Source organism: Styela clava, chromosome 15, assembly GCF_964204865.1.
Source record: "Styela clava chromosome 15, kaStyClav1.hap1.2, whole genome shotgun sequence".
Taxonomy (NCBI): Eukaryota; Metazoa; Chordata; class Ascidiacea; order Stolidobranchia; family Styelidae; genus Styela; species Styela clava.
Genome location: NC_135264.1, coordinates 5428561 through 5445076, shown reverse-complemented (window position 1 = coordinate 5445076; position 16516 = coordinate 5428561). Strand labels below are relative to the sequence as shown.

Here is a 16516-nt window from a genome sequence, read left to right as displayed (position 1 = left end):
GATTTTGGGTACGATGTGGACCTTAGGGTCGTTTTGTTATTATTCATGCTGTTGTTGGAACAATTGCTGAGAAATTTTCATTGGTAAAAAAGACCGTTGTTGTCTTCACAAGGCTTTCTCTTTTTATAGTGTCTGTGGACTCTATGGGTTTCGGTTTTCTATATGAAATTTTGTGTAATGATGTCATCAAAAGTAAAGAATTGTTGTTTATATAACTTTGTGTGGTTCATGAGATTTGCTAGTGTTAACACTTTTTAAATCTCCTTATGCCCCTCCTCTGATTTCTAAGTTTTCATTTTTTTTTCTTTTTTGCGTGCTTTCGTTGAATATACCAAATTAAATCATGTCTACTATATATGTGTAAATTTACTTCATGAATGTAGTAAGTTTGTAGTTCACAGTTTTTGTCTCATTTTCATTTCAACAAACTTCAGAGAATATTCCAGGCCTTTCCAACTATACCAGACCACAGATATTCCATATTTCGCTTTCCCTCCTTTGATATACAGTCCATTCAAATTTGTTGCATGACAAGCTCCGTACCAGAATGCCCCCTTAAAAGTAACAGCACAGTTGTCAGATGATGTATCATGATCCGCGTCTTTAGTTGTGAAGGGTCGCCCTAGATGTTGAGAATGTCCAAGTGAATCGCCAGCATTTCCACTGTATTGACCAACCGTTACACGGTAATTTGTTGAAGAATCGCCAATCGAGAATGTTCTAGAAATAATAGAGTATATAAAAAGATGCAATTAAAAATTGATTAAAGATTTTACATTAAATTGAAGGTTCGATGTCATACCCATATTTTGCATAGGCTTTGTTTCCTTCCCAGTCTTCCATGTCTACTCTGAGTTCATACGTCTTGTCTTTCAATATATGATAGATATTTTCTAAACCTAAAAATCAGTAACGTGAATACGTTTTTTTTTGTCAAATTTGTTGTCCGCATAGCTATATAGTGCATTTCACATAACTGTCTGTTAATCTCTCTGTTGAGGTTAATTTTGGGATATGGGCAACATGAATATGGATATTTAAAATGGACGGGATGAAATATATCTCCAGCATTTTTCCATTTTTTTATTTCATTTTTTTTGTTTATTTTTTTATTGACAGCATTTATAAGTAACTTGTTGCAGCATAAAAGGTTGATACCATTTAAGTGGATAAAAAAAAACTCACCAAGCCAAAATTCTCCAATCGTATTCCCAAACCCATTCACATAATCATTCCATCCACGATAAAAGTCTTCAGAGCCATCCATTCGACGTTGAAATACCTTTGTGAAAACATTACACTTTCAAGTCAAGTTTGAATTGGTTTGTTTTTATTATACATGGAGATTTTAGATAATTTTTCAACAAATTCTAATTTGATTAAGTGAATCGATTCAACTTACGATCCATCCACCTTCATCTGTCATGAGATCACAGTAAACTTCAGTCTTTTCAGAAACAGGGGTAGGATAGATTTCAAAAACTCCTCCGGTTTCATTCCACGAAAGTGAATTGAGTTTGTGTAATCCTCGACAACTATCCGGATAATACCGATCTGAATAAATTTATGAAATTTTGCATATATATATTTTTAATGTAATGTCGTTGTTTTTTCAGGAACAACGTATTACATTACATTAATTGAAAAATGAGATTATAATGTACAATCCATTCGCGTATAGTATTCAAATTTATTGGTATTTTTTCATACAGAATTGCCTAAAACAAAATTTGCCAGAGCATACATTTTATCGGTGTCAGAGAACGGAGGCAAGTTTAAATCTTTTATTGGTCAGACATTGAGCGTTCAGCAAAATTTCACATTAGTTTTATTAGTTGATTTAGCTCTGTCGATTTTATAACGAGAATATATTTGTGTCGCCGACATATGTGGTAGATTAAAACAAGGTAACATGTCACGAATTGAATCCCAGTAGTCGAGGACGTAATCGCGACAGTTTTTATTCGGCGAAACCAAGTTGAGCCAATTATGGGATCGCTTCATGACTTCAAATACCCATTTTTACCTCTGTGCAATGCTTCTTCCAACTTATTGTATTTTTGATTTAGACGCATTTCCGCTTCTGCAATGTTGAAAAGAAAGTAATTGCTAAAACTAATTTACCAATATTACATGCGGATAAGTTGTAAATTAATCACAGGTGCCGAAAATTTGATGCTTGAAAATGGGTAGTTGATTGGCCGAGATTTATTTACTTATATATGATTGTGTGCCAAACTGACTATACTGTATATATTACATATTACGAATTGCTCGTCTGAATCCATGAAAATTAGAAAAGACCGGGACAAATGTATGAAGTTAATATTACATATATATAGTACCTGTAATGTCCTCTGATATTTCGATATTGACACGATTGTAATCAACGATTCCAGGTTCTCCTTTTTGTCCCGGCATGCCACGTGGACCAGCTTTTCCAACCCGACCAGGTTTTGTTTTCTGATTGGCACATGATTCACTTTGGCCACCGCTTGTTTGGTGTATTTTGCAGTATTCGTAAATCGTTGTGCAGAGCCCAGTGTCTTCTTGACTAACGACTGAACTAATACTGTACAATGAAAGTACGAGAACGATGTATATGTCGTATGAGCTCATTTTAATATATCTGATAATGGAAATATATATTCATCCAATTGAACAACACGTTTTGTAGAAATATAGTTAGCAATATACAGAGGTATTCAAATCAGTAATCTATATTTGATTGAATATTTCCCTAAAAATACGCCTGTGTACTTCCTGCTACACTTATTGCTATCTAAAATTCATATATCATGATTGTGACTTGAATTCTGGATTACTATTCCTTGTTAATTGACAAATACAACTTGAACTGTATTTATAATGAATATTAAAGCATACAATGCGCTTGATATTGTTATCCTGTTTTACCCAGGATGGATGTCTGATTACTAATTCTACTACACGTTCTCAGCTGTTTATGAAAGTTGGTACTTCAAGTTTCGAATGCCTTTCGTTCGCTTTAGCTTATCCCCCGGGCGGTAAACACACCATGACGTTATTCTAATCTTTGCATTTCGGTCATTAAACTGCTTCACAGTATGCCAGTTTTTGTTTTCAAAAACATCCTACTGAATAGAACGTAATGCTAGATTCAATATATATAATGGTCTTCTGAAAGTGACGTCGAATGCCGTTTGGAGACAGTAAATATCTCATTGCGGATAGCACATCGTGGCCAATGAGTTGAGTGGACGTGTTTCCATAATACAGCTTCCTCGTTCATACTGCCAAATACAATTCGAATGTTTTTGAGATAGGAAGTGGCAGAAACTTGTGACCTACAAGGCTACAAAGCGAACGTTTCAATTTCTTACAATAACTAACTTTTCTACATAACTTAGAATTTTAAAGAAAACAATTTGACCGTAACAGGACTGAATGAGTCAGTTACAACTGTTGGTGTTAAAGGCGCAGCAGAAAACGGCATTGCCTGAATTCACGGGTGATAATATGAAAACTGGGCTTGTTACGTTATTATTTACAGCATTTTCATGTAAATTTGCCGAAGTAACACATCGAAACAGTCTAGTAACTAGCAAGATGTAACTGGAAAAGTACTTCGTAACAGGAAGTACTATAATCATATGGATACGAAAATCAAGTATAACCCTAAATGCCATAATTTCAAGTTCAGTGGACGGGAAATATGGTAATTTGAAACCTTCGACACTACTTCCCGAATATACTAATTAGTGTCATTTAATTATAGGTATATGACCAATATATTTCAACTGCCAACTAATTCTGAACTTATCATTATCGTACAATTATCACCAACAATCATATTTTTGATTTTGTGATTTCTTGGTGACGTCCATGCATTTTATTATTTTGAATTAGAGACCACCAGAAAAAATTTGTGCAAATTAATAATTATTGGGTAAGTGTAAATTAGAATAGGGAATATTACCTGGAATTGCCCGTGAGCATCTAAGAACGATTTACTGATTACTTATTTCCAGTCCTATCTAAATAGAATATGACTACTTTTGAAAACTACGTTGTTTTTTAAAATCAATGTTTCCCCGTCTGAAAAAGATATTCTTTTTTAATTAACCATTCTTCAGTGGTATAGGTTGTTTGTTCAGACTTCAGAGATTTGTTAAAAAAATTGTTTGAAAAGGCTGTGATGAAAATGAGGTAGCTTCATCTATATTGACTTATGCAGCACCATCAACATGGGACCAGAGTTGGATCAATTACAATAATTCAGTTGAATTACAAATACCATTACAATTACTCCCTTAAATTTTTCAATTACATCAAAATTACTCCGTGCAAAAAATATCAAATTACATTTACAAATACATTTACAATTACAACAAAGCAATGCTCAAATATATGGACACGTTACACAGAGTGAAGCAGTTTTTACCCTTGACGCTGCCGATACCCTCAAAAAAATTCCGAGTTTCGCGTAGCAAGAATCAAATCAGACAGCCAGTGTTCCCATGAATAAAATAATACAGCAAAATCTTGGACGAAATATCCGATTTCATACGAAATTTAGAAATGAAAAAAGTAATATCCTTCTAGAAAAAAATTCCATCTTCAACCACTGAAAATTTCACAAAGCATTTGGTCCAGTAATCGAAGAGAAAAGTGACTTTTCAATAACTATGTCAAAGAACAAGAACAACAACACAAAATACCAAAAGTTTTGGTCAAAACGATCATTGTGGCCACTAACCTGACTAGTATATTTTGATTCGTATTTACAGTTTCACTTGCTTAAAAACTGTTGGATTGCACTGGATGGAAATTAGGCCGCGAAAAGTTTCTGACCCCAATAAATTTATTCTTTCTCAAGGGACTGATGTTGATGTTAGTCCCAAATAATTCTTGGCTAAAGAAGCAAGCCTGGGAAATTCTTCTGATTTTTTCTTCCAATGCATTAATGGGTTTTCGTCAAAATGCAAACTATCGAATAGCATTCGAAATCACAAAATGAGGTATTGTTTACGACCACGACTGAAAAACTGTCTGAGTGTCTTAACGGATGCGAAAAGGCATATTGTTACGTCACTTTTTCGGATCTTGCTGATTGACTAATGTTACGAAATAAAAAAGGTAGGCGATTCTCGCAAAACAATCCTTGGAAAAATATTTCGCCCTTTTCGTGTCATTGCGGGCCAGATGAAAGGACGCCGTAGTTTGGTGACCCCTGGTCTAATTGAAAGTGTAATTGAGCCAAAATTTTAGCAAATTACAGTTACACAAAGAGAAAATGCCTCAATTACATTACAATTACACGAAAAACTGTAATTAATTACATCGATTACAAATTACAATTGATCCAACTCTGCATGGGACACGTGGAAGTGTGAGCCATTCGTTTAGCGTGCAATGCCTTGCGAAAGACTTCGCTACAAAGGCTGAGTCCATTCTAAGAATCCTAGTCTATCGGCAAGACGACGACATTCGTAAAATTGTTTCGTCATGCTAAGATGCCCTTTGCTCAAAAATATCTTCTTTCTATAAGGAAAATGCTTATACTCATGAAGCTATGCTCTATTTCAGGGTTGTACAACCTCCCATACAGGAGGGCCAGATACGAATAACTGGGTTGACCGCAGATCGCATCTCTGTTTAATGAAGATTTTGTAGTTTTGTAAAACACCAAATTTTCTGAGGGTTCTATACAGACTTGGCAAGATTGTGCATTCGTGAAACTGCACGGCTGAGCGTGATTTGGTTCCAATTCTCAATTAAAAAAGATGATTGACAAGCACTTAGCAATTGCTTTAATATTTGGTTATCAATGAAGGGGTTTATGAAATTTAGATACATTTGCCTACCTAGCGAATTTCATTTAAAATATAACAAGCTGACTTCTAAAAACTCAAATTAAACTTTCCAATAAAGCCAAACCTAATTTCAACAGGATGCAATTAACTTCCAATTACCTACCCATTTTCTCGAAACTTCAGATTTTGCTGTACTCGTTAGCATTGGACGTCTTGTTTACAATTATTATTGATGATTTATCCAGTGCTCATTTTTTCTTTTTGCAAAACTGCGAAAGTGGACTTACGTCTGGAATTAGGAAATGATTACATATATCTGGTTTGATAATAAATAAAATTAAAACGTAAAACATAGTCATGAGAACGATTGGATGGCGTTGTTTCAGTGGCTATAGTTATATGAGATTTTGTATAATTTGCCTGAAAAAGTGTCGGAGTATTCGTAGGATTCAAGCCTGAGTGCATTTCGGAAGCATAGGAAGCATTGAGAAATCCCCCGGCGTTGTGTAAAGTGCGGGAGACAAATTGAAGAAATCACTGAATGTTTCGGCGCATTCCCCAAGCCTTCATCAATTTCATATCCACTTGCCAACGCTTCGTTTGTCAATTATCGCAATTAAACTAAAAGGTAACGCATTAATAGCGGGTATAATTTTTGTTAGGTAACCTATTTTTCAATTCAATTCATCTCAACGTGGTCAAAAAATGATAGTATGTTACTTGAGTATCACGGTATAATAAGAGAAACGAAACAAGTATTATGCCGTAATACAGGGGTCGGCAACCTACGGCCCGCGGGCCGGATTCGGCCCGCGACGCTTCACTAAATTATGGTAACAAAACATTCGTTTTGACAAATATATTTTTTGTATTATAACCTAACGATTATATAATTCACAATTACTCGTTTATTGAGCATATAATTTAATTATAATTAAGCAAATGGCAACAAAACGCAGAAAAGTTGATGCTAAGTGCAAAGGGTTCAATGGCGCCGAAAATATTCAAATGGAATTTTATGAGATGCAATGAGGAAATAAATCTATATTCTATTCGAGAGATGTATCACTGCTTAATTTTTATGATAAAGAGTATCATCCGTTCGATTTTTCAACTTTCTAAAAATATGTGCGGCCCGCCAATGACTTGCAACCTTAATTTTGGCCCACGAGCGACAAAAGGTTGCCGACCCCTGCCGTAATAGATTTGTAGTAAGATTGCACGCTTAGATCAATGTATTCAATATACTGTGACCGTATTATTGGTTTGGGTACCCGTTCCGTAATGTTACCTTTAATTATCAGGGATGCCAAATAGTCCTTTAACGTAAGATTTAAGTCAATATATGAAAAAAATAATGAATTTTCCTCTCAAAACTGCTCACACCTATTTTTGATGAATTGAAAGCGTCACACTCTGATACGATGGCCCAGTTGATATCCTTTTTATGTCATATTTCAAAGCAATTTGAGAAACGTGGCTTTTTGTGGAACAAACGAAATGGCATGCCCATTATGCAATATACAAAAAAAGATTATCGGCCAGGCGCAAATAATTTTCCAAAACTTCCCTTCAACGTTTGCAGATCATATATATATATATATATATGAATTTATTGCAATTTGTCAATATTAATATTGATTGATCACGTCATAGTCCATTACTTAGCTTGAACTTCTGCAAACATTGCAAGATCATTTGCATTGGAAGTGCGACAAAACGATATGCGATAAACTAGCTATTGTTAATATAAAAAAGCTAGAGTATATCAAGAAATCTTTATGAATCTATTTAATATAGCCATCATAAAAAAACTCTCGATTTGTATAAGTTATTATTAATATTGTTGTAAAGTATATATTTTACAAATGCTGGCTAATGGATATTATATGTAAACCATATAAAATTCGTCTATTGCTTCTGTCTCATTTTCATTTCAACAAACTTCAAAGAATATTCATGACCTTTCCAGTCATACCAGACATCAGAGATTGCGTATTGTGCCTTTCCACCTTTGATATACAGCCCATTCAGATTTGTTTTATGACAAGCTCCGTACCAGAACGCTCCCTTGAAAGTGACAGCACAGTTTTTGTCACGATATGTATCATGATCTGCGTCTTTAGTTGTGAAGGGTCGTCGTTGATGTTGGGCGTCTCCTAAAGAATTTCCAGCATTCCCACTGTATTGACCGACCGTTAAGCGATAATTCGTTGAAGAATCGCCGATTGAAAATGTTCTGAAAATATTAGAGCATACAAAAACAATCAATTATAAACGTGATTTTAAATTAACATGAATGTTCGAAGTTATACCCATATTTTGCATAGGCTTTGTTTACTTCCCAGTCTTCCATGTCTACTCTGAGTTCAAACGTCTTGCCTTTCAACATCTGGTGGATATTTTCTAAACCTAATAAAATTTTGTAGTTTTTCTCTAAATGAATTAAAATTACACGTTAAAATCGGGAAATGCGGATTGAGAACCCTATGATAGATCATTCTTCGTAACGAGTTAAAAACTCGAAAACTATTGATTTTACATCGACACAACCCGAGATAAATTCTTAAGATCCCAGATTAGTAAGATTCCCACGGAAATAACCTTTCCGTGAACAATCCTGATGAATGCGTTGATGCGTTTAAGAGGAATAAGTTAGGATATAACATATTTGTCTTATTCATCAATGGGAAAAATGAAATGTTTTTCAATAATTAAGTAGGCCTACATTACCGAGCGAAGCAAATTAGAACAAAATGATCAGAAACAAAAAAAAATCTTCTGCTGATTTTTCACGTATCCGGACGCACATTATCCATGTCCTTAAACGAAAAAAATGCACATCGCACATCTATTCGTATATTTATTGAAGGCCATCGATGGTATTTATGTGAATAGGCAAAACTCACCAAGCCAAAATTCTCCAATCGTATTTCCAAACCCATTTACATAATCATCCCATCCCCTATAAAAATCTTCAGAGCCATCCATTCGACGTTGAAATACCTTTGTGAAAACATCCAACTTTTAAGTCAAGTTTGATTTGTTTTGTTTTCATTATAAATAGAGATTTTAGATAATTTTTTATTTCTAAATTCTATTTTGATTAAGTGAATCGATTCAACTCACAATCCATCCTCCTTCATCTGTCATGAGATCACAGTAAACTTCAATCTTTTCAGAAACCGGAGTGGGATATATTTCAAAAACTCCTCCGGTTTCATTCCAAGAAAGAGAATTGAGTTTGTGTAATCCTCGACAACTATCCGGATAATAACGATCTAAATATAATTATTCAATTGTTCCGCGCATATTTTTAATGTCATGGTGTTTTTTCCTAAACAACTTTCCCATGACACCTTTTTCAGGCATAATTTTACTCTATGGTAACTATGGACAAAAGGGGGGTCGAATACACAATCAATTCGTGTCTAATATTCAAATTTATCGGTATTTTATTTTTCCATACAAAATTGCTTAAAACAAAATTTGCCAGAGCATACATTTATTTTATCGGTGTCAGAGAGCCGGTGCAAGCTTGAATCTTGTATTGGCTAAACAATCAGCGTTCAGCATATTTTCACATTACTTTTTCTAGTTGATTTAGATTTGTCCAAACGTTGCTGTCTTGTCGATTATATATCGAAAATAAATTTGTGTCGTCTACATATTCGCTAGATTAAAACAAGGCTCTATGTCAGGAATTAAATCCAATTTGATGAATGTATTGAGAAGATACCAACATAGAGTATTCAGGGGCGTAAGGGCAAAAGCTATTATTAGGCGAAACCTAACTGGGCCAACTATGGGATCGCTTTATGTCGTACGATTTAAATATTATTTTTACCTCTGAATAATTCTTCTTCCAACTTATTGTATTTTTCATTCAGACGCATTTCCTTTCTGCAATGTTGAAAAGAAACTAATCGTTATTACTAATTTACCAATATTACATGTGTATAAGTTGTGTGTTGATTATGGGTGCCGAAAATCGGATGCTTAAAAATGGGTAGTTGATTGGGCTAGATGTATTTACTTATTATACATGACTGTGCCAAACTGCATATACTGTATTACTTATTACTTGTTTAATTCTCAATTACATCTTTGCTATTCTAGCATGTAATTGCAGGTAATATTATTATTAAATATTTAATTTTGATTATATGAACTAATGGATAATCGTCTGCATCCATGAATATCAAAAACACCAGGACAAATGTATGAATTTAATGATTAATATAGTACCTGAAATGTCCACTGATATTTTGGTATTGACACGATTGTAATCAACGACTCCTGGCTCTCCTTTTTGTCCCGGCATACCACGTGGACCAGTTTTTCCAACCCGACCAGGTTTTGTGTTCTGATTGGCACATGATTCACTTTGGCCACCGCTTGTTTGATGTAGTTTGCAGTATTCGTAAATCGTTGTACAGAGTCCGGTGTCTTCTTGACTTAAGACTGAACTACTACTGTACAATAAAAGTACAAGAACGATGAATATGTCGTATGAGCTCATTTTACTGTTAATTTATCTGTAATATATAATATAAGTATATTTTTATTCAATTGAATAAAACGTTTTGTAAAATATACTCAACGATACTCGAAGATACATTTTAACTATAGTTAAAATCTCTAAGAAATGTTCGGTAAATTTTCCCCTCATTTTGTGGGTAAAAAATTACAAAAATGAGTCGGTAACGGATTTTACGAAAAAAAAACGGTAAATATTACAGGCATTGGGGGCGGGGCAGTATATAACACTGCGTGCGCACACTGCTAAAAGACAGCAGCCAATAAGAGGCGGTATTCAATCACGTGAATTATCACGCCATCCGATTCTTTGTCTTTTGACTTGTAAAATTGGACTTTGAGCGATGCTCTTTGTCCGTTTGTTGGTTATCGTCAGTTGTTATTGTTACCGTACCGGAAGCAGGATAGTTGGGCGATATGCAGATTTGGGTTTGCAAATGTCATAATGTATGTGTTGTGTTTGTTTTAGTGCCAACTATTACTGTCTAAATAGGATTCGATACTTCTGTACCGTAGAATACGATACTGATCTATCGTACCGTACCCTGGTACGGTACCGTACCCATCACCGGTCTTACTACTTACTGAATACAGCGCGAAACACCGCAAAGAGCGCGAAACAGCGCAAAAGAGCGCGAAACAGCGCAAAACAGAGGGCTCGCGCTGTTTTCCTCCGTTTTGCGCTGTTTCGCGCTATTTTGCGCTGTTTCGCGCTCTTTTGCGCTGTTTTGCGCTCTTTGCGGTGTTTCGCGCTGTATTCAGTAAGTAGTAAGACCCCCTTGTTTTGAGTTGGATTACCACGGCAGCAAATTAAAAACACAAACCAACGTATGTAGCCAGTAATGCTGTAATGGCTTGCTGGTGACACATTTTGGGTACTATAATTTAGAACATTTTCCATGTGGATATGGTTGGCTTTAGGGTTAGGGTTAGGTAAAAAGGGACCTCCAGAAGTGTGTGTGTGTAGCGGAATCAGGTTGTGCGACATATTGGTGCACATACTTCTGGAGCACCAAAAAGATAGATAAAATTTCGCATGATGACCAATAATCCGGTACATAACCTTGTAAATATACCGGAAATAGCGCCATAAAACCATGGCGAGAGGCGCCGTGGTTCTTTCGTGGCAGGAGGTGGTAATGACTGCGTCTCCTGTTTTGCGCTGTTTCCCTCTGTTTTGCGCTGGTTTCCTTCTGTTTCGCGCTGTTTTCCTCCGTTTTGCGCTGTTTCGCGCTATTTTGCGCTGTTTCGCGCTCTTTTGCGCTCTTTGCGGTGTTTTGCGCTGTATTCAGTAAGTGAGGCGCAGTTTTTACCACTTCATGGCAGCTCCTGCCACGAACGAACCGCGGCAGCTCTTGCCATGGTTTTATAGCGCTATTCAGTATTCAGTAATCAGTATTAACGGTATATTCACAAATTAATGTACCAGATTTTAATTGATCATGTGGAATTATATCTACTTAAACCCTAACCCTAACCCCAAATCAATCAAAACTGTATCCATAGGAAAAACGTTCCAACTTACACAATATTTGTCACCATAATAGACAGCCCTGTCTTTACGGCCCACCTGCCGCGGTTACGGCAGCAAAATTTTACCTGCCATTGGTTTTCAATTTGCTGCCGCGGTGACGGCAGCTCGACATTGGTTTGTGGCAGCTAAAAAGTCAGTTGCCATGAGTTTGGCCGTAGCGGCCATGGTATGGAAATACCGCCATGGTTTTGCGGCAGCTGCAGATGCCACAGAATACTTGAAACTGCACTTGCAGTAAGTAGTAAGACCCCCCATCACTGCATCATGTTTTGGATACCGGTACGGTACGGTACCGTTATATGTTTTTGAGATCAGACAAGAGCTAGGGTTTCCTAGTTTATATTTTTCGGACCTGCGGACTTGCAGCATTGCTTTTTACCCATTTCTGCATTTACAGATTTAGACTAACTGTCTGACTGTACCGATATCGGCCACGTTAAGGTCAACGGTACGGTAACTAATAAAATTTTGGTGATGTACGGTACCGGTACCTAACAGATAGTCTTAACTGATTCAGTGATTGCCGGTACATAAGTTCAGTAGTTATTGAAGTATTTTTTAAACTTAAGAATAACTACCGGTACAATGACTTCTGGACTTTATCAGACTGTATTGGTATAAGGCTGCAAGTCACATTAAGTGTACCGGTACATCCCTTTTAAAGTTTGATTTGTTCCAGAGTTCATATAATCTGCAGCGAATGCCGATAATGTAGTAATAGAATATCGTATCCTGATAGACTACAGTTGTACAGTCGTAGCGGTATGTTCTGGTACATTCAGCATTTAAATGTTTGTGTATATTGTCTACTCTCTGACACTTTCTATAAATCGAAGGGCAAAAATAGCTAACAGTATGGTACCGGTATGTAAGCTGCTGTTTCTGTTTAAAATCTAGTGACAAAAACAGCCGATTGTTATTTTCCAGTGATATCTGGATATTGAGACCGCTGCTCTATTGATTGATTGATTATTGTCTATGGTATTACAATATTGTAGTAGACTAAATATAAAATCACAATTTTATTTTTGTTAACACAGTAACATCACATGAAAAGTATTTAAATTTTGATAATCCATGGAAGTTAATAAAATTGCTGCATTGCTTCCTGTAGTTTCAAAGGAGATAATTTGAAAGAAATTTTGAAGCATTTGAAGACTCATACTAAATTTGGATCAGTGATTATTTGCCCTTATATAAACTGCTTGAAAGATTACAGCAATTATAGATCACTCTGTAGTCCAGGCTGGATTCCATGGCAGGTGCACGCCCGAGGGCGCTAGCGCTCCGCAAAAATGCACGCGAGCGAAATCAATTTTGCACGCCGAAAATTTGCAATTGCTCACCAATGTAAATCGGTTTAAATGGTTTTAAAATCAATAATCCAGTAATATAAAGATGCCAAAATATTATAACTCCACAATTGTCGACAAATACCAGCTTGCAAGATTTGGTCTGATCGAAATATTGCGAAGCAAAAAGACCATGGACCTTTCCCCAACCTTTCACCCGCGAAAAATTCCTCTCATTGTTACGTCCTTTTTGCATCTTGCTGATTGGCCAATGTCACGAAGTAAACAAGGTAGTCGATGCTCGGGGAAAGGTCCATATCGTGTTGAATGATAGGAAATAGGAATCCCGTGAGAATAGTTATGGACGAAAAGATCGCCTCCGCACCAATGGCCAAGTACGGCTCTGATTCAGCGTATTTTTCATACAATAATTTTACACGAATGTACTGAACAGTACCGGTATCTAAAGTTGCTCAAACACTCCCAAAATTAGTGACAAAGTATGAAAATAATGTTTGGGGTCAAAGGTCAAACGTCCATTTTGCTCTAATTTGACGTATTTTTTATCCATTAATTCTACGTAAAAACACTACCAAAATTAATGACAAAGTATGTCCATTTTGCTCTGGTTCAACGTATTTTTTATCCAATAATTTTACGCGGATGTACTGAACAGTACCGGTATCCAAAGTTGCACAAACACTCTCAAAATTAGCGACAAACTGTAGAAATAATGTTTGAGGTCAAAGGTCAAACGTCCATTTTTTCTCTGATTCAACGTATTTTTTATCCGATACCGGTAATTTTACGCGGATGTATTGAGAGGTATCTGATGTCAAAGTCAGTTGCACGCGAGTGCAGTTGTTTTGCACGTCGTGAGCTATAATTGCACGCCAGGAATTCTTATTTGCACGCGGGAATTTCTGATTGCACGCCCGATTTCTCGTTCAAAAAGGCCATGAAATCCAGACTGGTCTGTAGTCATATTTATCGTTGTCATAAATCCATACATTATCCAATATGTGGAGCAACATCTTCATCCATAGATACTGAAGCTGAAACAAACTTTTCCGACGTGGAACCAGTGGCAATATCAGAAAATCCTTCAGAAATATTTTATAAACAAAGTGCGCTTTTTTATGCATCTCTACAATATAGACATTTGGTTCCCGGTATCACAATTGACAAAATAATACACCAAAAATCATTGCTCATAATCAAACAAAGTGAAATTGTGTTGGATGTCATCAAAAATATCTCAACCAGTGGGGGTGTTCCTGAATCCGTAATTGAGGAGCTGCAGAGTTCTGTTTCTAATGCACTAATGTCAAATCCAATCAGTGATGGCACTCTCCGAACGAAATATTCTCCTGAACAATTTTACAAACGACAATTTCCATTTGTTGAACCAATATCTTTCAATATAGGGCGTTCTACTAACCGTGAATATTTGGAGCCGGCAACCTATGAATATGTCCCAATTTTACAGTCTATAAGAGCTTTGTTCAAATTTTCTTCTATCAGACAACAGTTTTTGAATCCCCCTTGCAATGATGGACATCAAGTAGATGTAAAGGATGGAGAAACTATTATGAATAATACATTTTTTCAATGTAATAACTCGTTACCTCGACTTCAAATAATCTTATATCAAGATGCTTTCGAAATTGTTAATCCCTTAGGATCTGCCAAAAGAAAGCATAAAATTCTGGCTTGTTATTTGTCTCTGGGAAACATCTATCCATATTGTCGATCCAAAATAAACTCTATTCAGCTGGTATTGCTGGTGAAAGAAAAATATCTTGAATCTTCGAGCGTTGAAGATATTTTCAAGCCTTTGCTGAATGATTTGAAAATTCTCGAAACTGATGGTGTTGATCTTGGCTTCATCCATAAAGGTCGAGTGTGAGAAGCATCAGTCTAAAGCTCCAAAAACTTTGAGATTTCTGGATCTCTTGGCATGTTATTTCAAAGAGGAATTATCATCCATTTACCAGATATTTGATGTGGGTACAATTTTGGAATTGTGTAAAAAAACTACTTATTCTTCCTAGTGAGGTTTATTTTAAATTTGTAAGTTAAATATTTGGTCAGGTCCATCTGGCAGTTAACGATATGGGGTGTGATATTTGGGAATTTTAATGATATATTTTATCATATACATTACTCAATCCTTTATTTTATCCATCTATAGGAAGATGTAACAGACGAGAGAATATGTGAGGTTGTGCAGCCAACACCAACAGTTATCATTCGTGGTAAGAATGTTTTTTTTGTTTAATTTTATCAGAAAAACGTTATAACCTATACACTTCATGATATTGGTCTGTATCTACACAGACATCCCATGCTTTTTGACATAATGTGAATGATCACGGCTAATATCCAGAACGCCATTTGTGCCCACAATGTGGAAAAAGACAATTTCTTTATATCCGGTCTTTACGCATATATGTCGATAAAAATTGTAATAGAATATAATTTGAATATATTTTCAGGCACCTCTCTTATCAATGCTAGAAAGCTACATGTAATACGGTATTGGAAAAGTCTTTATATATTGAATGTGCAGATTTCTTCGATGCAGTGACATGCGCCTTTGGATCTTATTACGTTTTCAATATGCAATACCCGAAGGAGGCAAAGAAAACGTACGAGTTTGTACAACGGTGAGCTATTCTGAATGCTAGTTTAACAATCATATTATCACTTAATTAGATATACTCTGCGAGCATTCAGGCTTGCAAGGGCATTAGATTGGTTGGCGGCAAGTATTTAATGCTAAAAATATTAGAACTTAGTCAAAAGTTATTTTTATTTTTGTATATTTGTCGTTGAACCTGTTTACACATTCCATTTCAGATACTTCGCAGGAATTGGTGACAATGCCCCCCGCTCAAAAAAGAAGACTGATGAAAATAGACTACACCCAAAAGTTCAGGCCCTACTGGAAAAATTCCAATAATTCAATATACCATCAACAATGAAAACTTCCACAAACTTTATACAAAGAAACTTGCACTGCTTTGGACAGATTACACTTTTTCACTGTTTAAATTATATTTCAGATGATAATGTGCCTTATCCATTTGACATATAAAAATTTGGAATTTTCTCATTTTCAGGTTTTAGCTGTTTTTATGAAATTTAGGTTTTTTTTCACTCATTCTATTCCTCAGTGTTTCTATTTTATGGTTTATCACTGTTTTTTTTATACAATTTTTTTCTTCAGGGTTTATTACTGTTTTCACCATTTCTTTCTTCATGGTTTATCACTGTTGTACAATTTCTTTCCGTTTCATTCGCATAGTTTCCAATTTCATTTTATTTGTAAATAAATTCGGTTTCTTATAATA

The 16516-nt window shown here is 35.6% G+C and overlaps 3 protein-coding genes across 3 annotated transcripts; 1 reads left to right on the top strand and 2 right to left on the bottom strand.

Annotated features, from left to right (window-relative positions):
• Nucleotides 1–348: 348 nt before the first annotated feature.
• On the bottom strand, nucleotides 349–2619 carry LOC144411808 (microfibril-associated glycoprotein 4-like). Its single transcript, XM_078109408.1, has 6 exons — nucleotides 2346–2619; nucleotides 2027–2083; nucleotides 1403–1554; nucleotides 1186–1282; nucleotides 803–899; nucleotides 349–720 (listed from the first exon to the last, which is right to left on the bottom strand). Exons 1-6 carry the CDS (start codon nucleotides 2617–2619, stop codon nucleotides 396–398), a joined length of 1002 nt encoding a protein of 333 aa, XP_077965534.1. The 3' UTR covers nucleotides 349–395.
• A 5087-nt stretch (nucleotides 2620–7706) lies between these two features.
• On the bottom strand, nucleotides 7707–9086 carry LOC144411807 (fibrinogen C domain-containing protein 1-like; the record flags this gene model as incomplete). Its single annotated transcript, XM_078109407.1, has 4 exons — nucleotides 7707–8034; nucleotides 8111–8207; nucleotides 8705–8801; nucleotides 8925–9086. Coding segments are annotated over 4 exons (684 nt in total), but the record flags the coding sequence as incomplete, so codon positions are not given.
• A 4022-nt stretch (nucleotides 9087–13108) lies between these two features.
• Nucleotides 13109–16516, top strand: LOC120343223 (uncharacterized). The gene is made up of 4 exons (XM_078109549.1): nucleotides 13109–15166; nucleotides 15355–15418; nucleotides 15733–15829; nucleotides 16023–16516. The coding sequence occupies exons 1-4, from the start codon at nucleotides 15029–15031 to the stop codon at nucleotides 16123–16125; spliced, it is 402 nt and encodes a 133-aa protein (XP_077965675.1). The 5' UTR covers nucleotides 13109–15028; the 3' UTR covers nucleotides 16126–16516.